The sequence below is a fragment of the Aethalodelphis obliquidens genome, unplaced genomic scaffold (assembly GCF_003676395.1).
Source record: "Aethalodelphis obliquidens isolate GAN/ISIS:26980383/991018 unplaced genomic scaffold, ASM367639v1 scaffold72, whole genome shotgun sequence".
In the NCBI taxonomy this organism is placed as follows: domain Eukaryota; kingdom Metazoa; phylum Chordata; class Mammalia; order Artiodactyla; family Delphinidae; genus Aethalodelphis; species Aethalodelphis obliquidens.
In genome coordinates, this window is record NW_020838016.1 from 1771893 (window position 1) to 1799361 (window position 27469).

At 51.7% G+C, this 27469-nt stretch overlaps 1 protein-coding gene across 2 annotated transcripts in view; it reads right to left on the minus strand.

Annotated features, from left to right (window-relative positions):
• SLCO2A1 (solute carrier organic anion transporter family member 2A1) overlaps positions 1 to 27469 on the minus strand; it is a 77137-nt gene that overhangs the window by 25043 nt on the left and 24625 nt on the right. For both annotated transcript variants that reach the window (XM_027091771.1, XM_027091772.1), the window contains exons 2-3: positions 16962 to 17099; positions 10394 to 10556 (exon numbers count right to left, since the gene is read on the minus strand). In XM_027091771.1, coding sequence (XP_026947572.1) covers positions 10394 to 10556; positions 16962 to 17099 — 301 coding nt within the window. The remainder of the gene's footprint in view (positions 1 to 10393; positions 10557 to 16961; positions 17100 to 27469) is intronic.

The following is a 27469-nucleotide window of genomic DNA, read 5'->3' on the forward strand; positions in this document are numbered from 1 at the left end:
TGACAATGGCTGTACAACAGTGTGAAAGTACTTAATGCCCTGAATTGGACACGTTTAAATAGCAAAGTTTATGTTATATATATTTTACCACAATAAAAAATACAGCCTGGTATCCACAGCGTACCAGAGAGCACGTGGGGAGGCACCAAACCCAGTGCTGTTGGGGAGAGGGTTTGGGAAGGATTCCCAGAGACAATAGCCTCTGAGCTGAGAAGAATCAGCAAGAGACAGAAGAGCAGTGCTGAGGAGGGGAGAGCTCAGAGGTTCAGCGGGCTCGGTATGCAAACACCACCAGGGCGAGGCCCAGCTGCTCCTGGAGGGCTGCTGTGTCCCGCAAAGGGGCCTGGATTACATCCTAAGGAGAGCCCAGAGGGTGACAATCAGGAGGGGGGGCAGTACAGCTAACACACTGGAGGGATTAACCAGTTTTCTAAGGCCCATGTGTAAAGAGCAGAACTGACCCAGCCAAGAGCTACTTCGGTGGTAAAATAGGTGAGGCTGCGTGTTGCCTGAGAGGCACGTAGGGAGTGCTGATCTACTCCACGGCTGCGAGCACGGGGATGCTCAGCCCACAGCGGGTGTGTCAGATACACAAGGCCAGGCTGGCTGTACGGAAGCAGGAGCCTCAGAAACAAAGGGCCAGAGAATAAGTGTTTCTTTTCAGAGTTCTAGTTCTTGATTTTGCTGATTCTTATTATTTTACTAAAGTCACATTTATTAGAACATTGTTGCTGGCAAAATTATTTTTTGTGTGCCATTTAGCGGTCATCAAAGATTGTAAAAATGTTGACTGGCTTATTAAGTCTTTACATGGCACGTTGCACGGTGCACCAATGCCACAAAAATCCTCATGAAATTTCACCTAATGAAGTGTCCAGGAGGCAAAATTCTCTGGGGATCTTTTAACTGTTATCATTAACTTGTAGAACGTCAGATTACATGTCAGAAACTAACTGCCTTTATTAAAAATGTGTATTTGGGGACTTCCCTGGTGGCACAGTGGTTAAGAATCCGCCTGCCAATGCTGGAGACACAGGTTCGAGCCCTGGTCCGGGAAGGTCTCACATGCCGCAGAGCAACTAAGCCCGTGTGCCAAAACTACTGAGCCTGCGCTCTAGAGCCCACGAGCCACAACTACTAAGCCCACGTGCCACAACTACTGAGCCTGTGCTCTAGAGCCCGCGAGCCACAACTACTGAGCCCGCGTGCCACAACTGCTGAAGCCTGCACGCCTAGAGCCCTTGCTCTCCAACAAGAGAAGCCACCATAGTGAGAAGCCCACGTGCCACAATGAAGACTAGCTCCCCACTCGCCACAACTAGAGAAAGCCCGCGTGCAGCAACGAAGACCCAACGCGGCCAAAAATAAATTAATTAAAATAAATAAATTTTTTAAAATGTGTACTTTAAAAGCTAATCAATTGGCCCCAAATTAAATCCAAGTCTACTGAGACCTTCTTGGGCTATTCTACATTCCAAATTGATTCAAGATCTCCCAACAAACTCTCTTTTCCTTATGCCTGCCCTAAGTGGGGCCAAATCCACCCCAGACCAGGCTGTGACACAAGCGAAAGGGAGAGATCAGTTCCTCCACCTGGGAAGCAGCAGCTTGCTCTCCGTCCTGGAGGCGGGGTACGGCGGTGGGGAGGACCCGCTGCTCCCTGACGTGTTGTGTTGTGGTGAATGTGTTTGTCAGAGACAAGGTCTGAGCTTTCCAGGAACTCACGCCTGGGCCTCCCTGCGGTGATGGCCATGGCCAGCTCACTCTGGTGAAGATAGAGTCTTCTAGAGTTTAGAACATTAGGCTCTTCTCTTAAAAAGAAGAAGACAGGGCTTCCCTGGTGGTGCAGTGGTTGAGAGTCCGCCTGCCGATTCAGGGGACGCGGGTTCGTGCCCCGGTCCGGGAGGATCCCACGTGCCGCGGAGCGGCTGGGCCCGTGAGCCGTGGCCGCTGAGCCTGCGCGTCCGGAGCCTGTGCTCCGCAACGGGAGAGGCCACAACAGTGAGGGGCCCGCGTACCGCAAAAAAAAAAAAAAAAGAAGACAGTGATGGAGTGAGAAGACCTGTATCAGGACCCATTGGCAGAACTGTGGGGCTCAGCTTTCTGCAGCCCACCCCACCCCTCTCCTCCCTGGAGCAGAAGAGCTCGGGCCACGTGAAGGAGAGAGCAACCTCTCCCCGCTCCTCAGGCGTTCCAGCAAAGGCCCCGCACCCAGTCCTCTCCTTGGACTTAGAGAAGCTCACCACCCTCCTTCTCCCACCTGCCCACCATCAGATCCTGTGATATGGTCAGAGAAACGCCTGCTTCTTCCAGCTACCACAGACTCGGGGGCCACCCGCCTCCGCCTTGAGGGGCCTGGGTAAGGGAGGGAGGGGGTATGTTTGAACTGGCTGTCAGTCTGTTTCTCATCTTCCCTGAGGCCCACTTCTGGAAGGTTCAAGTTTGTCAGAGCACATTCTTCTTCCCACAAGACACCAGAGGTCTAGCCGTGCCAGTTTTCACAGGGCTAACTAGAAACAATTCGGGACCTCTCCCCTCCTCCAGCTACCCCCCCACCAGCCCAGATGCACGCCAGTCAACCCTCTGACTCATCCCACAATTTACATACGCAGAATTTCAGCTCTTATTTCTGAACCCCTCCGTGGGTTTGCAAAGTGGGGACGCGGTGGCAGGAAGGGCTACCTCCCTGGAATGGGACCCATGGAGATGGGTGAAGCTGGGCAGACTAAGGCCTGGCCTCTCCATTGTTCAAGGACACACGTTCCAGGTGCGGCCAGGCTGAGGCCAGCGGGCTGTCAAGGGTCTAATAAGAGGTCTCTGCACAAAGATCCAGCGCTGGGGCCAAGAGAGAACCCTAGAAGGATTGAGCAACATAGGAAGGCTGTGGCGAGTGGGCTTTCCTTTGAGTAGTGCTTCTTGTCTGGTAGAGGAAAGGGAGAATTGTGCCAGGAAACAAGAGGGCAGCTCCTTGAGAGCCACCCATTACCTCCCTGCTCGGAAGGGGGCACCGTTTGCGAGTGAGTAGGGCCAAATGAGGAGGAGGTTAGCAAGGCCCAAACCTCAGAAGCGACCCATAGAGAACAATAGAGAAAGGCAGCGGTGTTTCCAGAGAGTATTCTGGAAGTGTGGCCAAAATGCCAAGCCTCGAGCTCTCAGCAAACTCCTGGAAGCTCATTCAGAATGTTCCACTCTGAAAGACCTATTTCCTCATCCTCCCAAATTCGGCCACTCAACAGTTCTTCCCGAAACTCTGGCCACGCCCACCGGCAGGCCTGGAACAGGCTGTCCTGAACTTACCCATGATTGAGATCTCAAAGTCATTTATAAAGTGACCTGTTTGCATATCAGAAGTGATTGGGTCCCCATGGAGTTCACAAAGCCTCGTCAGTCCATCGTGCCCCTGTGATAACATGGGTTCTCTTCCAACTAGACTAAGCCTCCACTTAGAAAATGATTTCTATGGGCACGTGCATTCTGACTTTTATTTTGGGAAACTAGGAGAGCATATCCTTCTGCACTAGCTGGGGGTTGACAGCTGGTGGAGCAGTGCAAGGAATTCATATTTTGAAGTCAGAGAGACCGGGTTCAAATCTTGGTTCCACTGCTCACCGGTCAGGGAACTGTCAGAATCTTAGTCTCTTCATCTCCAAAACAGATACAGATAATCATACCTACCTTGTAACATTCTTATTCAGATGAAAATGAATAACAATGTCATAACCTGGGATATAGTGATTTAAACAGATGAGGGAGATGGCAGAACCCTGGAGACAGGCATTAGGGCCCAGGTTTTTAAGGACTTGGGGACTGGATCCAGAAACTTAGAGACAAGTAAGATCAGCGCTGGTCACTAGCAACGGATGGATGTAACAGAGGGGTTGAGGGCAAGTGGGTTGCTTGCAAGGATTCACATCCATGCAGGAAAAGAGTGAGCTTAGGTGAGTGGAAGAAGAGGGATCCCCTGCTCTGATCTCAAGACTGACTTTCCGAGACTGAGACTGAGGCTGGACGCCCCTTCCGCACCGCCACCCTGGCACTAGAGGGGTCTTGGGGAAATGCCTACTTGTATTGAGGAGGCCATGTGACCAGTGAGCTGGGCATGAGAGGGCAGGTCCACTGTGCGCTGTGTGACAGGCTGGGCACCACGCTGCTGGCAAGGGGCTTGCCTCAGCCCCACCCTACCCCCCTCCCCGCACACGCGCCCACCCCTGAGGAACTGCCACCAGGCCTCGGAAAGAGGCATCACCCAGCTCAGCTCATCATCAACACTGTTTCTTAGTGGATAGGAGGGAAGCAAGACACACCCGAGGCAACAGGATGGCAGCTCAGAGCCATTTAATTTTACTATTCAAACAGAATGTGCACCCCCCAGTTGGGAGTGAAGCAGAACTTATTGTTCACAGATTTATTAACAGCCTAATGAGGAGCAAATTGAAGGGGGAAATAAAAAAAGGGGGATTAGCTGAGCCAACATGAGTTCATCAAGAGTCAGTCCTGCCAAGCCAAGCTCATTTCCTTTGTTAATGGGGCTCCCAGACTGGCAGGAAGCCAGAACACGGTGTTACTTGAGTGGAGGAAGCCTTCTGACAAAGCCTGTCATGATATCCCGACAGATATCCAGACCAGAGGTGGACACGTGGCTGAGTCCTCGAGGGAGAACTGCTCAAGGCGTGCCCAATGCAGGCGTGGATGGGCCAGTGTGACCTGGGAGACACCACGCAGCACCGCTGTCCCGGACCTGGGGACAGCTGAGAGCAGCTGACAGATTTGTGAAGGACATGAATCGTGTGAAGCCGGTGGCAATGGCAAATAAGACAGTCCAAAGGCTGAAAATTCAAGATGAGATCCCAGGCTACAAGGAGGGGCTCCAGCCAAAGGGACTGAATCTTCTGGAGTCAGCTGCGGCTGCTGTACCAAAGAATCATAGCCTGGGAGGCTCACACACAGCGGAATTATTTCTCACAGTTCTGGAGGCAGGAAGTCCAAAATCGGGGTGCCAGCCTGGTGGGGCTCTGGTGAGAGCCAGAATGCTGACTTCCCGCTGCACCCTCACGGGTGCAGACAGCTCTCTGGCCTCTTCTACAGGGCCACGAATCCCAACACGGGGCTCCACTTCCGTGACCTCCCCGCCTCCAAATACCTGACTTCTCTTTGCCGTCTCCCCCTTTAGATCTCTGAGCCTCACATCCCGTGACGGTGGCCAATCCAAGCTCTGAATCCTCAAAAGTCCTTTTGTTCCTGAGAGAAAGAAACTGCTTCTGCTGGTTTCCTGCCTCATGGTGTGGGTCGCTCGCTGCCCGAATGTGCCTGCTGGTTCCCTAGTCAAGCCTTTGGGCCACAGGAGGTGTCTGGGCACAGCAGCCTCGAGTGTGTCAAGAAGAGCAGAAGCTGCTCCCTGTGTCCTCTGGGGGTCCTTGGGGGCCCAAGGCCTCAGGCAGGAGGCATCAATGGTTTCTTCAAACCACAGTGCCCCAGGGGACAGGGGCTGGCACCCTGCTTCTGTGGGGCTATCCCCGACTCCCTGACTGTTTTCCTGGGGCAACCATAGCCACTGGAATAGTAACCAGCCTTCCTTTTCCACCCTGGCTGATGACTCTCCCCAGGAGACCCTCCCTGCTGCCTTGGGTGGGCCCAAGACACACAGTCCACCAGGGGTCCCTGGGACGCCACTCTCCCCAGAGGAGCAGGACGCAGGACGCAGCCTGGCCCCTAGGCGTCCCTCCTCTCCTCACCAGACATGGAGCAGGCCTGCAGCCCCCAGCCTCACCCCTGAGCAAGGGAAGTGAGGAACAAGCCTCCAGGGGAGGGGGAGTCACCCCCAGGTCTCTCCTGGGCCCAGGGCTGGAGACCCAGAACAAGGGATCCCGCCTCCAGGCCAGCCAGGGTGGGTCGTGGCTCTCCCACAAGACAAACGTTAAGAGAGCCTGACAGAGGCAAACGCTCTCAGGTCAGCCGCTGGGGCCATGCCTTGGAGATGCCCGTTCTCCACGGCCCCAGCTCCTTCCCCGGCCTTCCCCTGACACGCAACACAGCAGCCTGGTGTCTGCTGTCATTTCTCCACACGCGTTTCTCTTCTTTCCTATACTGTGTGTTGAAAATGTGTTCCACATCAGGTCTCGTTAGCTTAGCTGTGCTCATCCGTTCAGGGCTGTTTCCCTCTCAGTTGACTTGATAATACCCATGTGTTTTGTGACTCGCCCCCCCTGCTGCTTTCCCCCCCTTTTCAGGTTAAACAGATCCAGCTGGCAGGGCCATGCACCTCCCGCTCGACCGTCCACCCACTCTCCGCCCCCAGCACACCCATGCTCCCCCCGCCTCCCTAGGCACCTCCACCCTAACAGCGGCCCTGCTGCCCCCTCGTCAGTCCCCGCCTCCACCTCCACACCCACGCAGACCCCACACCTTCCACCCCCCCCTCCACTGCTGGCCACCTCCTCACAGAGGAACGCCTCCCTCACACACACTCACGCTTCCCCCGCAGACACACTCCCTTCCCCCACAGTTCCCAGCAGGTCCCTCTGGCACCACGGCTGGGTGCTCCCCGCTGAACTGCCCTGAGCTCAGGGCCCCTGAGCGGCTCCCCCAGTGGAAGGACCCTGCGTGGCACTGGGGTTCTGCTCCAGGCCGGCGTGTCCTCCACCGAGGAAGGGGCGCCGTCACTCAGGAGCCCGAGGCTCCCGTCCCCAGGCCTGCCCACCACCCTCCTGCCCAGGGACGCCTCTGATGAACGGAAGTGCGTGAGGGACTGGCAACTTCATGAGCAGAGGACTGGAAAGCCAAGCCACTCTTCCCTTTCTTTTTTTGACTGCTCCAAAAATACAACAGACTCCCCCCTGCCCTGCTCCTCCCACAGGAAGCCCCTCCTGTGTGCATCCATCGTCTGGGTGGGGCTGACTTCCCTCTGGACTTGGCTCAGGACCTCTCACAGGTTACACCTACTCCTACCAGACACTTGTTTCCGAAGCCCCTGCTCTTGTCTCCCAGGAGAACTGGTCTCGGGTTGGCCTGTTTCCCCCCTATCCAAACCTCTCTGAGCCTTCCAGAAGTGGTCTTAGAGGCTCTGGCTTGGTGGCTAGGCTTTTCTCGAAAGGCGCCAGGCGTATTTCCGGACCCCATTGACATTTAGAAAATCTAAACATTCATAAATGTCTGCATGGCCTTTTTAAAATTAGCCATGAGTTGTTAAAGGTCTCTGTGATTCCCACAGTATTCAGCTCCTCTTTAATTTTTTTCCCTAAAATACAGAGTTACTTTTCATTTCCCACGTTCATTTCTGGAGGAGCTTTGCTCCAAGGGGAAAGAGTCAGCCGTCAACACATGATAATAGGTCTGGGGGTTATTGCTCATGAGGAAGAGATTTCAAATACCACATCAAGGGCAGGCAAAGAGAAATGTGCTGAACAGCTAACACGGGCGAAGCACTTTACCTATACTATGTAGTTTTAATTTTGCCCTCGGAACACACTGGAAGTGGAGGTATTATTGTTCCCACTTTACAGATGAAGAAACTGAGGTTCAGAAAGATGAACAGCAGCTTGCCTAAGCAGACTTAGCACCTAAATGGCTGAGCTGGGATTTGAATGTCTATGCTCTCTCTACCCAGCATACCAGGTGGCTCCCACTTAAGGGTCTGGGAATAGAGCAGAACAGCAGCCTAAGCTCCAACCAAGAGAAATCCTATGCCTCACACGTAAAGGCGCAGCAAGGACTACACCAAGGAAGGGGCCCCGCTCTGGCTAGAGCAGAGGACAGCCGTACAGTGAGGACCAGGGAGAAGCTGCCTTCAGATGCCCGCAGGACGCCCAGCGCGTTGGCTGTGAGCTGTCAGACTCTCCAGAGGAAGCAGGCGCTTCCTCATTTGGGACCCTAGTTATCCAGCATATTACACGTATTGTTCCCAGCACCGCTTGTTATAAAAGCCGCTGCTTAATGGTTACCGCATGTGCCAGCCCCTTGGCTAAATTCAGAGCATGCATCCTTCGGCCTTCGCAGCCCTGCGGGGGAGGGTCCATTTTATACAGGTAGGAACTGAGACTCAGCTGTGGAGGAAGTGGCCCAAGGCCATGCTGTTAGGGGGTTTCAAAGCCCAGCTTCAGACCCCGGACCGTCCAGATTCATGACATGATTGAGGGTGGCACGTTTAATGAAATTTGTGTGTGCCTGATGGCCCTGCATAATTTAAAACTGAAGTTCCCATAGGAATACATTTGAAGTAAGAGTCGTATTTCAAACTTTTCCCACGAAGTGAGATTTTATGAATATTTTTGTTTGCACATATTAGCATAGCACATGCCCCCGCTGTACGGGCACCCACAGCTCCAGCTAGATCCCAAGGATGTGGCTCCTGGGCCAAAGTCCTCCTTATCCCAACCCCCTGGCCCTGGGAAGATGCCCTGAAGGTAGCCCAGCCCTGAGCACTTGCAGCTGCTGCTCTGATCCCAGCCAGCGTAAAGGAGACTGTGTCCTATTGTTGCAAATAGAATTTACACAAACAAAAAACAACAAAGCTCACGCTCCTGGACAGCGATTCCTCCCTGCAGGCTGGCAGGCGCGCTGTGGTCCCTCTCACAGTCCCCTTCTTCCCTCTCTCAGTGGAGGTGGGCTAAGAGCACTGAGGCAGAGAGTGTGCCTCAGAGCAGGGAGGATGGTGGTGGAAAGGACCCAAGACGCCCGGTCATCCCTAACAAGGAGCAGAGTGATTGCTTTCAGAGGCCCGCAGGTCTCCAGCCACTCTCTGTGGTGGCTGCTCTGCGTGATGCAAATGCCCTTGGTATTTGGCCCAGGCTGGGGGAGCCAGCCCCCGGGCTAAGCAGGCCATGGTGTGTGACGCCTAGCAGCATGCCCTCCCCGAAGCCTGGCCCCAGCACCCCAGGTTCCCTTGCTGGTTTCATTAGCCCAGTCTTCATGCTGACGGGGAAGGGCAGGGACCATGTGTCTGGAGCAGGCTTGGCACATGGCTCTCTGAGGTGGCCAGCAACTCCTGACTCTCCTTCAGAGCTGGCCTCAGACCCCTTGTCCAGACCGAGGGGGAGAAAGAGCTTAGACCCCTAAGCTTGGGTCTGTCTTCCTCCTGGGCCTATTTGAAGCAAGACTCAGGCTTAAAGAGTCCAAATAGATCCAAGGCCACAGTGAATTTATGGTAATCATCAGTGATCAGTCTACTGGTGATTACAAGGGAGGTGGGGAAAAGATTCTCAACCCAACAAGCATTTCATCATTACACATCGCTGTTCCTCCATTCTTTTTCCATTCCAGCTACCCACCTCCCCACTGTAGGTCTCACAGCCTATAAAGCATTCCTGTTTGGCATTCTAAGTGACTCCCCTCTTGGATCTGATCTGCATATATGACTAAAAACAAGCCTGGTATTTAAGCGAACAGGAATCAGTTACCCCTCCGCGCATCCCCGGGTGGCCCGGCTATCCTCAGACATCTTCAACTCCAATACAGCAGACCGAGAATAAGCATTTAGGGACTGGGCCTCTCACTTGCTGCTCCTCACAAAACCACTGCCACATACCATATCCCTTAAAACAAGTACAGATTGATCCCACGCCAATACCTTATCATAAAATGGGCTCCAAAGCAGTGATGTTCCCAGGGTGCCAAGTAAATGCAAATACAAAACCACCCTTGGGGCTATTTCCTACCCAGACCACACAAAATTTCCACAGGGGGAAAAAGAATCCCACTGCCAATGACCACACCATCAAACATTACAGAACATAAAGGGAACACTCCACCATAAACAAGAGCAAGCAGACACAGAATGTGGGAGGACTAGCAATCTCAAAATTTGCGCTAATAAAACAATCCAGAAAGGACTATAAAATAAATACATTTAAAATAGTTGAAGAAACTAAAATGAAAATAGAAATCATAAGGAAATACCAAGAAACCATGAAAATAGGGCAGACAGATTTGAAAAACTATTTGAAAATAATGCTAAAGGATGTACTTCAGGAAAAAGGAAGTTAAACCAACAAGGGTGGGTGAAATGCAAGAGGCAACGGCGAGCAAAGACACCAGTAAACTGTGGGTAAATATAAATAAGTACTGAACTATTTATAAATAACAACTGTATTAATAATGACCACTGGGAGGAGGGTAAAGACAGGCAGAGCTAAAATATAGTCAACAATAACATGGAAGATGGGAGACGATGCTGGGCATCCAAACACCCCAGGATCCCACCAAAAGCACAGGAGGATTGAGCGGGTGTCTCACAAAGTTGGTTGGGGGGCTTCTGGGGCAATGGATACCACTCTGGGCTATGCTGTCCTCTCCCACCAGAAAGTTTCTTCAGCTTTTCTCCCCAGAGCGTATCTGAAAGTCAGAACCTACAGAATCATGTACCCTCATCCCCTTGAAGCAAGAGTGGGAGGCCACTTACCCATGCTGGTCACGGTGTATTGGTAAGGTTCTGAGAGGAAGTGTGGGAGGGTGAGGACAAAGGCCCCCGAAGCCAGGAGGAGACCCCCCATGCCGATCAGACGCGGACGGTGCACCCGGCTGCCAAAGTAGCTGACAAAGATGATGAGGATGGCGTTGCTGATCTGCAGAGAGAGCAGAGGAGCCGAGTGAGACCAGAGGCTCTGTCGTCCCCCACCCACAGAGTGGACCTGACCGTCACAGCAGAGAGGCAAGAAGCTGCCTGGTGTCGCCCAAGGGCCCAGGCAGAGCAGTGGTGCCAGCTTTGCCGGGAGGGCCAAGCATGCAGTTTCAGCTTTCCCCTGTTGTCAGAAACCCTTCCCAGCCTCAGCCTTCTAGACCAGACCAAGAGAAGTATCTAGAGACCATGGGAAGCTCAACCATTAGGACCAAAGCTTTGGGGGCCAAATTCAAGAAAGCTTCCTATTCTGGCTGGCTCCTAGGAACAGTACGTGTTCCCTAACTAAACTCCCTAAGGACTCTGAGTTCATAGTCAGAATAACCACCAAGCAACCTTCACTATCTCATTTCATCACGCAACAAGTCGCATGTTTGCAGACGACACAATTGGGGCTCGGAATATTAAGTAACTTGCCATGTCCATGAGGTCAGGAGGCGGCTCAGACAAGGACTGCCTGAGTTTAAAGGGCCCCGCCTTAAATACAGTGGTCTACTGCCCCTAGGAGAAGTGAGTTTCTGCCCCAGCAGCTCTGCTCCTAATCAGCTCTGGCCCTCCCTGGGTTGGCTTCCACCTCTGTGAATGAGGGATGAGGACTAAAGCGCCCTAAGTCCCTTCCCGGGTGAAACACCAGTAACTCATGTTCCTGGTGCTCCCTGGAAAGCGTGCTCTCTGAGCCACACCCAGAGCCAAAGAGGGGAACCGAAGGCCCCAGCTTGGGGAGCAGGGTCTTAAATGGTAAAAGGGGTGCTGGCAGATCTTCTGACCTCGACTCCATCCAAAGAGATGGTCCTCTGCCCCAGAAGGTGAGTCCACCTGAACCAGAGGAGCCCTGGATGTCAGCACTCATAACCCCTACCCTGTCCACACCACAGTCTCCTTCCGGCCGTTAAAGCAGGTGTCCCTGTCTCGGGAAATAGGGACCAGAGTCTTGGTATGTGGCTCTTGCCAAGATTGTCAATGACCTCCTCATTGCCAAGTCCGCTGGCCAATTCTCAGTTCTCTTCTCACTTGATCCCTCAGCACCATCTGATTCAGTTGACTGTTTCTGCCTTCCTGAAACACTCCTTTCTCTAAGTTTCCATGACACCATGTTCTCCTAGTTTGCTGCCCCTGGTTGCTCCTTCTCAGTCTTCTTGGCTGGTTCCTCTTCACCTCCCTGATCTCTCAACTCTCAGAGCTCAGTCCCCATACCTCTGCTCTTGTCTTGGGAGCTCAGCCAGTCCTACGGCTTTCCTTGTCCTGTATGCGCTTCTGATTCCCACAGGCCCGGCGCATCCCAGAGCTCATTCCTCACCTTCCACCCAAAACCTGGTGCCCCCCTCCCCAGTCCCCCTCCTCTCAGTAGACGGCACCTCATCCTATGAGCGGCTCAAGCAGAACGTCTGCACATCATCCTCGACTGCCCTTTCACACCGACATCCAACCACCAGCAAATCCCATTGGCCGGGCCCTCAATGGAAGCCAGCCACTTCTCACCACCTCCACCACTACCACCTGGTCTCAGCCACCATGGCACCCTTCTGAGCTTTGCCTTCTACCCACCGCCACTCTTGCCTCAGAGCCCTCTATTCTCCTCCTAGCGGCCAGAGTGGTCCTGCTGAAATGTCAGACCGTGTTCCCTCTGCCCAAATCTGATACGGGATCAAAAACAAAGTCGGTCCCAGAGCCTCTGAAGCCCTGAGGAGCCTGTCCCCTTCCCCATCACTGCTCCGACCTGCTCTTCTTCTGTCCCCCCCACTTCCTCCACCCCAGCCACTCTGCCTCTGGCTGCTCCCTCATCTTACATGTCTGCGGGGGGCTCCCTTCTCAACGAGCCCTACTTTAGATCTCTGCTCAGGTTGAACCTTCTCATTAAGGCCTTCTCTGAAAAAGAAGGGGGTCGGGTGGGTGAAATGGGTGAAGGGCGTCAAAAGTACACACTTCCAGTTATAAAATAAACAGGTCCTGGGATGTCACATACAGCATGGCGACTATAGTTAATAACCCTGTACTGTATATTTGAAAGTTGCTAAGAGAATAGATCTTGCAAGTTCTCATCACAAGAAAAAAACTTGAACCATGTGAGGTACTGGTTGTTAGCTAGACACTGTGGTGATCGTTTTGCAATATATACTTATCTCGAACCATTATGTCGTACACCTGGACAGCTAATATAAAGTTAAATATCCATGATATCTTAATTAAAAAGGAGTTATTTTAAATATAACTTATATTTGTAATAATTAACGGAAATAAATTATAATATATTAAAATATATTTATAATTTAAATATAATTCAAAGAATAAAGTTATTTAAAATGTAACCACCGTGCCCCTCCACGATTTTATTTTTCTTCATAGCATTTACTCTAATCTGATCCACCATGTTTTATTTATTTCTATAAATAAATGTCATATTTATCAGTAGAATGATATATATGAGCAGAGATTTTTGTCTGTCTGTTCATTCCTGTCTCCCCAGCACCTAGAATGGTGTCTGACACATAGCTGGTGTAAATGGTAGGTTTTTTCAAGAAGAGGACACGATTGCCCAGAGACCCCTCCTGTGTGGCCAAGAGTAAGAATGGTTTATGACACACAGAGAAAGGGGATGTGAAGGTGGGTGAGGAGGCAGCCTAGTCTGATCGGGAAAGACGTGGTTCTAGGACATTCTGAAACCAGCACCTGGAAACAAAGCTTTATCCTTATGCTTCCTAGATTTCATTCCCTTTTTGTTTCCCCATCATTTTGCATGAAATGATTGTAAATGTCAGACCATATCAGCTAAGCTAACTGAGGCTGACTTGAAAAGGTCTGGGAGAGGGACGGGAGAGGGCCCCGAAGCGACCCAGGGAGGAAGGATTGGGGGGTGTCCCATCCCATCCACCTGGAGCGGCCCTTCCTGTGCTCCCCCCAGGGCCTGGGCTGGCTTCTAGGAAGGAAGCTGGGCCTCTACAGCAGTTACGGCTGATGCTGGCTTAAGACCTTGGTTCCCAAACGTTCCTTCAGCTGTGGCTTTCCTTTGAAAAAAATTATTTTCCCTAATATTAAAAAAAAAGAAGAAGCTGTTCTAGCTGAGGAGAATAGGGCCTCTGCAGCCTGGGCCTCAGCCCCTCGGCCCGGAAATGGCCCCTAAAACAACTCTGTGGACTTCGTGTTAGAGCATCTGAAGGTTATCACACAGCCCATTTGTAACACATCCTTACCCACGCCTCAAACCAAAGGGGCCCAGGGCAAACTGATGGGGGGCATTAAGGGTGGCTGACTGCATCTGCTCAGCCCTGGCCGTGGGTGGGCCAGGGAAGCCGCTACTTCACCGGGCTGGATGCCCAACGTCTTCCCTGCCAGCCAAGCCCTCCTCCTGCCACTGGCTTGTTACACCCAGCCCTGGTCTCCCCTTCTCCTCACCCTCTGAACCCCAGCGAGACTGGGTCCAGCGTGAAGGCTCCCGTCTCCTGGAAGCTGGCTGCACACTCCAGGCATCCAGATGGGCTCACCTTCCCCTCCACCAGGCCTGGTTCTTTTCTCACACCCCTCAGGCTTCTGATAGGCAGCCGCCTTGTGGTCTGCGGTGCTGCCAAATCCTGCCTTTTCTTCCTTTGCAGCACTGCCGGGGTCCTCTTCTCCCCCAGCTGCTCAGGCCTGGCTGTGACAGCCGCCCAGCCATCCAACTTCGGGATACACTGTCCCTCAACTCAAGTGTCTACCAGGCACCTCTTCCAGAGGGTTCGTCTTCACGAGACTGTGCACCCGGGCCTGGCTCTGATCAAGAAGCCAGGCCAGTCCCTTACTGACCCCCCCAAAAGCTGGGAGCCTCGAGCTTGAACATGAAGCCCCCTCTGATTTGGCTGCTCTCTGCTCTTCCGGTAAGACCCCTACTTTCTTAGTCTGTTTTTAAACGCTTCGGTCAGAATCAACGGGATTGTAGAAAGCCCTTTGGCTGAGTTCCTCTCCTCCACACAATCACCCATCCACTCCCCCTCAACACACACAGATACACACACACACACACACACACACACAGATACACACACAGACGCACACAGATACAGAAATACAGACAGACAGACACACGGATACACACACAGTCTCAGATCACAGATACACACATATAGTCATGCACACAGACACGCACAAATACTGAGACACACAGAGAAACAGATATACACACAGACACACATTTTCCCACTAAGCACACACACAAGATTGTTAGGTTCAAGGAATTAACTTTCTTATGCTGTTTGCCTCAAACCACGCCCACAGGCATGTTCTAAAACCTGACTGTTGAAAAGCTCATCTAAGTTTAGAAAAGAGAAAATTTAATGGGTGAATTATTTTCATTTTTTATTGAACTATAACCTGGGGAAATATTTTGCCCCTTATTTGCCTAATCAGTCTCCTGCCACAGACACACGGATACACACACAGTCTCACATTTCCCAGCTAGCTACTCCCTGCCCCTTGAAAAATCCAGTTGTTCCTGGGCCCACATCTTTGTTCCAAGCATGGGAAAAATAAAAATGAAAATTTAACCATCAAAGATCATAGATTCAATATCATGCGAGCCATAGTGGAAGAGAGGATTAGCCTACACACCAGCTCTGATATTGATTAGTAGATGTGCCTAGAACACTGTGTTGAGAAGGATTCAGAGTCTGGACTCAGCAGAAAAGAAGACTGCAGTTGATTAGTGATGTCTGCCAGGGTCACGGGATAGGACTGTGATGACACAAATGTCAGAGATTTGTTTTTCTTGTGTCCTGCGTGAATGAAGACAACATGTGCCAGAAGCATTATCAAAGTCACAGGCCAACACACAGAAGGGTGCATTTTGTGTGAGTGGTGCCAGGTCCCTGTCCTGTAAGAGAGCACAGCCTATGTGGAGGGGAAGACCCCCGTCACTGGGCATCACCAGGAAGCTCAAGACACAGATGCACAATCAGGTAGATAGAGGCATACATATGCACGTGTATACACACACACATACATTAAAACACACGGACACAGACACACATCCAGAAAGCAGTGAAGGCATCCACGTGGGCCTGGGGGTTCAGAGGAGGGGGTTTGAGGCCCATGAGGCCAGCAGGCATGACTGATGGGCCTCAGGGCTGTACGTGTGCAAGTACGTGCACGTCACAGGGTGGAGGAACAGTCCATGGGGAGGAGGAGTGCGTGGCGACCGTCAGACGGACCTGGGCTCCCACCCTGGCCGCACTACACACGTGTGCGGCCACTGGGATGGGGGTAGACTTTCTGCTGCCAGCTTCCTGTCTGGAAGACGTGACTGTGAAGAGAGCCCTCCTCCGAGGACGGCAGAGGCGTGGTGGAGAGGGCTCCTGAGGGGCACTGCCGTGTGGGCCGTGGAGGGCGCAGGAGTCAAGGGGAAAGGGGCGTTTCCAGCAGGGAGCAGGCTGTGGGATGGGGAGACTGGAAGGTGGGGGTTGGGGGACGTTGGAACACTTCCCACCTTCTTTACAGCCCATTCCAGAAGCTGTCTGGGGAGCCCAGACTCTACTGGGTCGGTTGTTGGCCTGAATTTCGCTATGTCAAGGGAAGATCTAATTGCATCTGGGCTCCTGGGAGGGGGAGGCCAAGACCTCCATCCCAGAACAGTGGGCCTTGTGGGAAGAAAAGACAGGAGCCAGGCCCAGGGCCCATCTCCTCACCTGGAGCCGACGATGCTGCAGCCACGATGCAGGGGCTTGCTGCCTCCCCTGCCCCTTTCTCCCTGGCTTCCAGTGACTCCTAGCTGACCCTGCCCTCTGACCTCTCACCCTGGCCTCTTGGCCCACCCTATCTTCCTCTAACTTTGACGTGCCATCAGTGAGGGATAGTGTAAACTCCACGTGGCTGGGAGGTCATAGACCTCTGACCTTGCCTGGCAGTCAGGGCCATTGAGCAGCTCTGTCTCCCGTTGCCCTCCTAAGACAGGAGCTGCCAGCCTGGGGCTGCTTCCCTAGCTGCATGCCTGGGGCTCGTCTTCCCCTGGACCGGGGATGGGCAGAGGCCACATAACCTCGTGGATGGTCACAGAACTCAATTAGAGGCACAGAGTTTGGAGGCAGCAGGCCTGCACACCTGGCACAAGCTGCTGCCCTTGCTGAGCCCTGGTGCCCTCAGCTGTCAGCAGGGAGGAGCAGAGTACCTGCTCGCAGGGCTGCTGTGAGGAGGTCAGGTGCCTCCAGAGGCTCTCAGCTCAGCGCCTGGTGCAGGGCAGCCTTGGGAAATGTAGCTGGCTGTCTCCATCCCCCATGGGTCCAACCCCGCCCCCCCACCCCGTTCTTCTGCTCCTCCCAAGGCCCCTCCTGGATGCCGTGATCAGGGTGGTGCACAAGTGGGGTCTGATGGACTAGAGCATCCTGCTTACCTCATTCAAGCTGGAAATGAGACCTGAGGAAGAACTGGAGAGGCCAAAGCGCTTCTCAATGGTGGTGAGGCTGCTCTTGAAGTAGGCGCTATACAGGAGCTGGCAGAGCTGCAGCAGGCCATGGCACAGCACGAACACCTGGGGAGGAGACCTGGACGGTGAGGCCTCTGGACAGTGAGCCCTGACCACCCACCTTCGCCCTCCATTCTGGGGCACAGAGGCCCAGCAGCCTGGCCCCGCTCCCCTGTTAGTTGGGAACACTTTCTCCATCAGGTGGTCCTAGGGTGAAATGTCATCATCCTCGGACCAGTTTCACCCACAGCCTTAGTCAACACATGTGAACCATTCCCATCATTCCTGCCATTCTTGTCACATTATCATCAATGGCAGGAAAACCACAGGGTTGAAGAAGCATCCCTGAGGGAAAGGCCTGACTCATCAGCCATGGCCCAGGGCATTCAGCACCTGGAATTGTTCTCTGACAGCTCTGCCCTCCCTCCTGTGTCCTGTGAGGGCTGAGGGCCACATTCATGTCACTCCCAGGGGCACAAACAAGCCAGGGGTCACACTGCTCCATTCCTCTTGACCTGCCTTCCATTCTCCTCCCTCCATCAATACCCATCCTCCCAGGCCCCCCTCTCACACCCCAGTGAGGCTCCAGGACGGGCTTTCACACTAGCCCATTTGAATGAAAACACTAGCCAAGCTTGTTACCACCTCTCATACGGGGTATTTGTGACTGTGCCGGCTCCTCTCCTGAGTGGATGATGAGGACCTGGAGAAGGCATCCCACCCTGCCCCATATGCCTTGTCCTGTGGGTATGAGTAAATGTGACAAGTAAATGTGGTTGATGGGGAGGGTGGAGAGGGCTTGTGGTATCTGGAGTCGGCTGCAGGCGGAGCTCTCCTGGGTCCTCGGCTATTGGGCTGAGAGCAGGCTCAGAGCTCAGAGCCCAGGGCCCCACATCCTGAGCCCCCTGGAATTGCCCCTTTTGGAGATTCACTCTTCCTCCAGGGAAGGGTGGGGTGCCATTATGTTTCGTAGTCTGCCAAAGCTCTTCCCTTAATTGAAGGCTGGCATCTCAGGAGAGCAACTGGGGCTCCACCTTCATTTCCGTTTCCTTGTAAAGCCAAGCCAGCCCCTCCGCAGGGGCCCGGCTCCAGGCTGTGGGATCAGAGCTGACCTCCCTTCTCCTACCTGTCAAGGCAGAGTCTTTGTGAGGCCAGCGTGCAGCCCTAGTTGCCTGCCCGTGCATCCAAATCCAAGGAGGTCATCAGGCCACAAAAGCAGACACCTGTCCGAACCACCGGCCCCTGACCCCGGAGCCCGCGGGGCCTCCTCACTGCTCATCAGTGGCAGAAGGAAGCCTGTCCACCTGGAGTCAGAGGCAGCCCGCCACCCCTGCCCCCTTAGGGAGGCTCCACTCTGCTTCATTTCATATACTAGAATTCTTAATATTCTGTGATAAAGGTACCCTGGAAAATGATCTAGTCTCTCTTACAAATGGGGAAACAGAAGTCCAGAGAGGGAGAGGGGGAATCCTAGCGCCCCAGAGTTGGGGAAACCAAGGGCCTGCGAGGGTGGGAACTGGCCATGGCTGCTCCATTGTGTGAGAGGCAGGCCCAGAACCGGTCCCCGGCAGGCATCTCAAGTGCCTGGCACTAAGCCCACAGTGCCTGCCACATGCAGGACAGAGGCCATTTGGTCTTGGATGCCTTGCCAGATCCTCTTCTTCTGACCGTCCCCTAAAGGCTGATGCCCCCCCAGACTCTGTCTGTAGTCCCCTTCTCTGCGCACGGCACCCTTTCTGCACACACTCATTGGAAACCCCATTTGCGGTGCCCACATCTCAGACCCTCCTCCAGAACGTCCCCCAGAGCTTTTACACTCAAGTCCACCTCATTGTGTGCTGGACGTGTCCACGTGGACATTCTCAGACCCCTCAGGCTAATCACTTCCCAGATAGGGCTCAGGGTCCTCCCCCACAAACCTCTCTAGTTTTTCATTCATTCCCCACCACCTTCACTCAGTTCCCTAAGCCAGAAACCGGGAATCCTCCTGGATGCCTGTTCGTCACTCCCTGGCATTTGGTGCCACTGCTGAGCCCTGTGATTTCACCTTGGCATCTCTTGTATTTGACTGGCCCTTCATCTCCAGATTATGCCTTGCCTCAGGCCCTCTCCCCTCTCCCCTAGATTCCTTCAGATTCCTCTCACAGATCTCCTGCCATCCCCTCAAACCTTCCATCCCACCACTCCAGAAAGAGCTTTATCAAACACCAATGTGAGCAGGTTACTCTCAAATTAATACCTCTCACTGGCTCCCCACTTCCTACAAGATATAAACCAATGCTCAAGGTTGGTATCCAAGATGCTACAGGTCCTAGACCCTGCCTGCCTCTTTGGCTCCACATCCTGCCGTGGCAGATCAAGTTTCACAAAAATGGCTACACCAATATCTCCTGTCCCACATACACCTCTAACAATGGGACAATGACATTCGTTCATCAAGAAGTGGGCTCTGTACTCCCTCCCTTTCAATATGGGCCAATTTTAGGTATTTGCTTCTAAGGAAGAGAAGGAAGAAGAAGTGATGCTCTGTGACCCCTGGAGCCAAGTCCTGAAAGTTGATAGTGAACCCCCAGCCCTTTCTCTCTTGGGACCCTTAGACCCCGGACATCACACTATAAGGAAGCCCCGTCTTCCCTGCTCACGGGGGGTCCACATGGTGGTGTTCCGGCCAACAATTCCAGTTAAAGTTTCAGCCTGCAGCCAGCATCAGCGGCCAGACATGTGACTGAGAGCCTTCAGAGGATTCCAGCCTCCAATGCCAAGTGGAGCAAGAGTGAGCTTCTATGGATGGCAGATCCGTGAGCAAACTAAATGTTGCCATTGATTGAAGCGCTAAGTTTAGGGCTGCTTTGTTATGCAGCACTAGAGCTAGAACACCTTGTCCTTCAAACTGCATCAAGGTCACACCACCCCACAGCACACACTCATTGTCTGCATCTTTGCTCACAATCTGCACAAAATCATCTTCCCCGCCTTTGTCTGGATAACCCTTCGGTGGCCCCCTTGCCCAGCACAGGGCTCAGGCATGTGTCAAGTTCAAGGTAGCTTCCGAAAATCCCGGCAATCCCGGCACCTGATGCTGACTTCTGCGAAGAGGTATCTTGATGCCTTGGCACATGGCTGGCATTTAGGGCGACATCCAGCAGAGGATGAGGGCTGTCATAACAGCCTGGGGGAGAGACAGTGAGGGCTGAACCAATGTCCAGGGCAGTGGGGAGGTGGGCAGGGGCCGATCAGAGGCTCCTGCAGAGGTTGAGTTGACAAGGCTGTCACTGATCCCAGGTGGAAGAAAAGGGGCAGTGTTTCCAGCCTGAGGGCCAGGAACGGGGCAAGGCTGTGTGTGACGGGGGCCCACGAGGAGGAGTGTAGATGGAGAGGGTGGTCAGTGAGTTCAGATTTGGAACAACCGAGGTTCAGAGCATAAAGCTCAGAAAAGACTGTCTCCCTCTAACCAAATTAGTAATGAATTAACAGGAGTGACTAATCTCTCCTCAGTTCCCTAGTAGTCTCAGGAGAGGAAGGTGAAGATAGTGGGGGGAAAATCTGTCTCAGATCTTTTCCTGAAAGATAAGCCTTTGCTTTTTCCAGTAAATACAAAAATCCCTTAAGATATGAGGTGGAAGACTCCACCTAGAGCCAGCGGGTGCCTCCTCATCCCATACCCCCCACACACACACACACCAAAGAGCCAACCACACGGCCAGCTTTCAGCCACTGCAGTCCTGTCAGGTCAGGGTGCCTTATGGGTGCCCCAGCAGAAGATGCCAGGTAAAGAGAAAGAAGTGGATGGGTGGTTCCAGCAGAGCTTTCTGGCCTGAGCCGCTCAGAATCACAGCCATCTGGTCCCATCTACTGAGCTTATGTGGACAGGACCCAGGCTGCTGAAACTTACCAAGTACCCACTCCATGGCCAGCATGACATGGAGCAGCAAACACTCGACACCAGGCAGGACACCACGCGTGGACGCAGAACTCCACCCCTCGCGAGAACATGGGGCTTATGAGCATAAGCAGACGGATTGGTGGGAGAAGGAAAGGTGCGCTCGTTGGGTTGCAACCCACCTCCTGCCACCACCATTTAGACAACATAGTGTTGTGGAATTTGATAGTTTGGGTTTGGGAGTCAAACAAGCCGAAGTTCACATCCTGACTGTAAGGAACGGCAAGACCTTCGGCCACGTATTTGACCCTCTGACAGCAGTTTCTACGCTAGTAAGTGGAAGCTGTGATAATACCTGTTCCCGCTGCCTTGTGAGGCTTGCACGAGAGAGTCTGTGTTTAAAGGCCTGGTGCCCTGCCTGGCCCACAGAGAGTGCTCCACATTCTGGGGGGATATGTAATAAGCCCAGGCTTCCTCCACTCCCTCCTCTTGCCCAAATAATTGAAACTTTCTGTTGCTTTCACGTCTCCTGTGGCATGAAAACTCTAGGATAGAATTTCCCACAATGTCTTAGGCAGATCACCACTTGCTTGAGATGCTCCAAGTTGAAAGGATTCCCAGGAGAAAAAAGTTTGGAAAACTGCATGCTATAATCCTCCCTTGCAAACATTTACAATTCACATTAGCATATTAAAGGCTCTAAGAAAACCTTGGGTAAAGACCGTCTTAGCTTTGTTTTACCCAACTTTCTCCATAGCTTCTTTAGCCATGTAACCCCCTGCATATATATAAAACAGATTCTAGCATTCTGCAGAATACAGCTTAGGGAAAGATTCCATGTCCCTTTTGAAAGAAGCTTATGGTAGAATCTGGGTCTTGAGATTTCTTCACAAAAGGAAAAGAAAATAAAGATATATTACATGGGCTGTATTATCTTTTTAAAAATAGCACACCAGCATTTTCTGTCTCCTCACTCTACTTTTTTCCTTTTTCATAGCACTTATTGCTTCCTAAAATTACATCATGCATTTGACTTCTCACTTATGGACATCTACCCCCACCAGAATGCAGACTTCACAGAGGAAAAATGATGTGTTTTTAAGATGCCACATACCTGTTGTCTGGAACAATGCCTGGTCCTTAAATGGGGCTCATTCACTGTCAAGTGAATGAATATGTCTTTAAATAGTCTAACTGATGAACCCTCTTCCAGAATATACATCCATCAGAGTACCCATTTAGGAAGCTGCAGATTTGTTCCAATGATCTGTCCTCAATCATAAATTTCCCCTTCAGCATTGCTTTTAATCAGTCTACAAGCCACAAAGTTTACAAGGTACAAAACATCATTTGTCAGCTCAGCTGCCCCACCTACTCACTTGGCTCGGCTTGAAATCATTTTTGGATATTTCTAAACTCAAATTAAAAAGTTAAAGATTTGCATTTATGTATGAAGAGACTTTCTGGGGTGGTAGAAATATTTTATATTTTGATTGTGGTGGTATTTACACAGGTGTATGCATTTGTCAAAACTCATCAATTATTTAAAATCTGTGCACTTTATTATATGTAAACCATACCTTAATAAAGTTGATTTAAGGATCTTTTAAAAAAGATCTGCAACCAGGAAGGTATTCAAAATAACATTCTGAGCCTTTGCAGGGAATTCCACAAACAGTTTTTAAAAAATACTATGAGCATGGGCAATTTCATTGGAGTAGATCTGTTTATTTAAGGGGTTCACTTTGAAACCATCAAAACCCATGTAAAGGGCTTCCCTGGTGGCGCAGTGGTTGAGAGTCCGCCTGCCAATGCAGGGGACACGGGTTCGTGCCCCGGACCGGGAAGATCCCACATGCCGCGGAGCGGCTGGGCCCGTGAGCCGTGGCCGCTGAGCCCGCGCGTCCGGAGCCTGTGCTCCGCAATGGGAGAGGCCACAACAGTGAGAGGCCCGCGTACCACAAAAAAAAAAAAAAATATATATATATATGTGTGTGTGTGCTAACATAAACATATATGTGTGTGTGTGTGTGTGTGTGTGTGTGTGTGTGTGTGTGTGTGCGTGTGTTAAAACTATACATGTCTTTAGGCACATCTTATAGAAGAAAGCTCGAAGGGAAAGTTAATGCAGGGGGAACAACATTCTTGTAGGGTGTGGTGGGCAGGAAGCTCTAAAACTTCTAACTGTTCATGTTCACAGCTCTATTCTTTTTCCAATCTTAACAAACATGAAGAGGAAGTTCGACGAGGAAGGAAGCAGGGAGATTGGAATGGTCATGAAGATCTTTCTTTAACAATGAGGACTCTTTTCACCACCTTTGCCAGAGAGCTAAGAAAGGTTGAAAAGATGCTGAGATGCCAAGTGAAGGTTCAGAGTGGGGCCCCAGGCCCCAGCCAAACTTCAGAGCTCTAAGTAAGTAAATAAGTAAGTAATCAGACCATAAGGGTAAACCATTAGGACAAGGGGTGAAACCCTCACAGCACAGGATGAATCAGAAACGATCAAAGTCCAGCCTAGCCATAGTTTCCTCTGCTCTACACGTTCATGACCCTCTTTTCCAAACTAGACATAAGAACTATGATCTGAGGCAGCTAATTAGAGTTACAGGGACACTGGGAGAAGTTCTGCAGTGTGGACCCCACAGGGTTATTACCTGTTTAACCAATGACTCTGTTGTCAACCAACTCTGATTTCATCCACACGCATCCTGATAAAGGCAAAACTCTAGAAAATTCAGCTGACTGTAAGGAACGGCAAGACCTTCGGCCACGTATTTGACCCTCTGACAGCAGTTTCTACGCTAGTAAGTGGAAGCTGTGATAATACCTGTTCCCGCTGCCTTGTGAGGCTTGCACGAGAGAGTCTGTGTTTAAAGGCCTGGTGCCCTGCCTGGCCCACAGAGAGTGCTCCACATTCTGGGGGGATATGTAATAAGCCCAGGCTTCCTCCACTCCCTCCTCTTGCACCAGCTGACGGCCCCTTGGTTCATGGAGAGAAGGCTACCTGTGCTTTCCCTGGGGTAAAGGGCTGCTCGGTACTAGCCCCTCGGGTTCAGCTTCACGTGTCGTCTCTGCCTTCTGCCATGTCTGCCCACTCTGAATGCGCCGTTCCCCATGGCTGTGCCGAGTCCCAGGTCCACAGGCTCCCCCGCTGCCGGCCCCACCCACGCACTTAAGAACCCGCCCTCCGCCACTCTGTTCCATCCATCAACACTTCCATCTTGCTGAAGCTATTGGACCGTTTCATCCACTCATAATCCCTCTCCCTTTCTTTTTTCTGTTGTTGGTCTTTACCATTTTTGAATTCATTGCTCTTATCCTAATGAGAGTGTTGGAGATGAGGACAAACGTGATGAGCCTACCATGTTGAATTATGAACCCAATCTACCTCCTGATGAGGACTCCAGTACACAAATCAACAATTCTGTCCCCACTTTTTCAATGGGAAAAAAAAGAAGTGGACTAAGTGGTCAAACCAAAAAGTGTACCCAGGCCTTTCTCCACAACCTTCCCTGCCCCACCCCCAGGACACTCATGCATCCTGACACCTCATGATTTGACTAGAATCTTCCAAAATGGTTGGCATGTCTCCAACAGAAGGCACATGGCTGGAGAGTGGTGCTTGCTTGGGGTGTCTCCCCATCTCCGCTTAAATATTTCTATGTTTTTAGTGTCTCTATTCTCATAGTCCATGCTCAGTCCTGGTTGGAAGTTCACCAAATGGGTAAGACCTGGAAGGTGAGGCTCAGGGCTCAAGAGGCCCTAATGCAATGGGGACAGAGAAGGAAACTCAGAAACGGTGACTCCAGCTGTTTCCCAAAGATCTCAGAGAGGCAGCATCTGAAAGGGGAAGAGGGTCTGTGGGTTGGCTCCTCTGAGGCCCCTCAGAGCTGGAGGAGAGAGGGGATCGTTCCCCCATCCTGCCAAAAGAAAAAGGAAGCAAAGCAAAGGTGTGTCCTGGAGTAAAGGCCTTCGGCCTACTCACCCCTCCTGTACCTTCAGCAGGGTGTGACTTTGGATCCGAACCATGGCCCAGTGGCCACAAAAGGGAATGTCTCTTCCAAGTGATTCAGAAAATCAAGTATGTTCCTGTGTAGCAAGAATGCTGGAAAAAACATAAAGTTCAGAGATTCAAAATAGCTAGCCTAGGGTCCAAGGTGGTGGTAGTCACAGTAGCAGGAATAGAAGGCATCTTTAGTATCATTCGTGTTATTATGAACTAGAAAAAGGTTTTGATAAGACACAGTCCTGGGGACCCTTGGAAGTATAAAAATCAGAACAATCAAAGAAAAACACAGATTTTCCTCACAGCTTCCTTGTTCCCTAAGAGGGCAGTGGCCAGGCTGAAGAGCTGGGACTGGGATCCTGCCTGGGAAGGGAGGCCAGCTGAGCCAGGGCCCCGACAGTACCTCTGCTCAGTGTAATTGTCCTTTCCAGGGCCCCCGAGCCAGCCTCTACTGTCCACACCGTGACCTTCCTGTCCGGCAGGTTCTCCTCTGAGGTCTGTGGGAGCTGCTCCAGGGAGGACTGGCGCCTCAGTGGAGGCCAGGAGGCCACCAAAACCACAACAGGCCCAGAGGACCACGGTGCTGAAGTGGCCTAATCCACCGTTCATACTCCTGGGGGGCGGGGGGGGGCTGGCCAAGTACCTCTAGGAGCCAGGTGGCCAAGGAATTGGGTTAGACCAGGATCTTTCGGCCATTTTTTAGTTTAGTCCACTCAGCTTAGAAAAAAATCTCACCTGAAGGCCTCTAGGTAAGAGAAAATTTAACTGGACCATGGAAGTCCCAATCCGAAAATTCTGTGGTTTTTGTTGTTATTGTGAGCTAGGAAAGGCCTTTGATAAGACCGAGTCCTAAGGGCCCTTGGAAGTACAAAGATGGGCACTATCTGTAAAGAAACACATGGATTTCCATGGCAGCGGCCCTGTTGGAAGCGACACGGCCACGGAAAAGCAAGGCAGACGAGCTTCCTGGCTCCTAATACCAGTAAATTCTCACACGCTTTTGGCTGTGGTTGTTTTGCTCTGCTTTTCCCGGTGGTGCGTGTCTGAAGCTCAGCCCCAGGGATGAAGAAGGCAGATGGCTGCGTTGACCTGGTGGCATTTGCGAGGGAAGATGAAAGAGCAAAGGGCGAGAGACCGCCTGAGGTGACCAGGACCTGCAGTGTGGGCTTTAGAAATCATAGATGAAAAAAAAATTCTGGAAGAGATGAAACATAAGCGCATGAGACTAGATGAATTTATCAGATTAGCTAGAAGCATGGTGCTCAAAGTTTCCCAGAAATATAGAAACTTTGAAACAAAATTATCATTGACATTTATGTAAATATGTGTCCAAATTCTTCTTCAGAAATTTCCAAAGTCACTTTTTTTTTTTTTTTTAAGTCGGAAAAGCTTTCCCTCACAGAAAACAAGTGCCATGTGTCTTCTCTGGAAGTTGGCACAAGAGCAGTTTGTTAGGTGAAGTAAGGAGCCATTAGGGAAACTGCTTTGAATACATTTATGGCAGGAAAAGAACATTCAAACTGTATTAATATAGAAACTTCATCTATTTTATATTCTTCCTATTCTTTGTGTAACAGGATGGGATGTTAATATTTTTCCTCACCTCCCTGAAGGGTTTGCAGATTAAGCTCTTCCCTTCCTGCCCTCAAGGAAGGGGAATTTAGTTTTTCAGAGAGAGAGAAGGCGGGGTGTGGGGACGTGGTATCAGAAGAGCCCAGGACCCTGGGAGCTGATCCCTGGGAAGCCGGCCAGGAAGGAGGGACCCCACTGCCCCAGAAGCCTGGCTCATGGCCACAGGGAAGCACTGAGGGGCTATTTTCCTCACTCATCTTCTTTGTTCTGTCTTCCTGTTTGTTGGTCACCCTGTATCCTCTGCATCTGGCTGCCTATCTGGCACATAACAAATGTTCAATAAATATCTCCTGCATAAAGTGAATCCTCATACCACCCTGAGAGGCAAATATGATTCTGTTGGTTTATGGCTGAGGAAACTGAGGTTCAGGGAAGCTTACAAAGTTCTCATGTCACACAATTGGTAAATTGTAGCAACCTACTGAAGCCATGTCACGCCCTCGTTCTGCTCCACCCGGCAGCCCAAGCGCATGAGAGTCTGGGCAAAGAAGGCATCGCTGACATTGTTTTCACCAAGATTGCTGGTTACCTAACTGCCAAATCCAGTGGGTTCTCCAACAACGGCTTTACCCAAGTCCTGCAGCATCTGACACTCCTGTTTCCCCTCACCATCTGTGACGTCATTGCCACCCCCGAGCTCCTGCAGTCTCTCTAAGTGTTTCTCCTTAGAAATTCTCGTGGGAGCTCTTTCCTGCCGCTCCACCCGAGCTTCTGGCCTCAGCCCCCTTGCCCATCTCTTTGCACACACTCACCCTGGGGGTCCTACTCGTCCACGCCAGAGGTCATCCTCGGCAGTGTGCTGGAGCCTCCAGTCCACAGCCAGGCTGTGGACCTCCCACCTCAACCCCCTGCTTCCCACGCAGTTCAACTTTACTCCCAATGATCAGTATCTGAAATTCACGCCCCAAACGACTATCG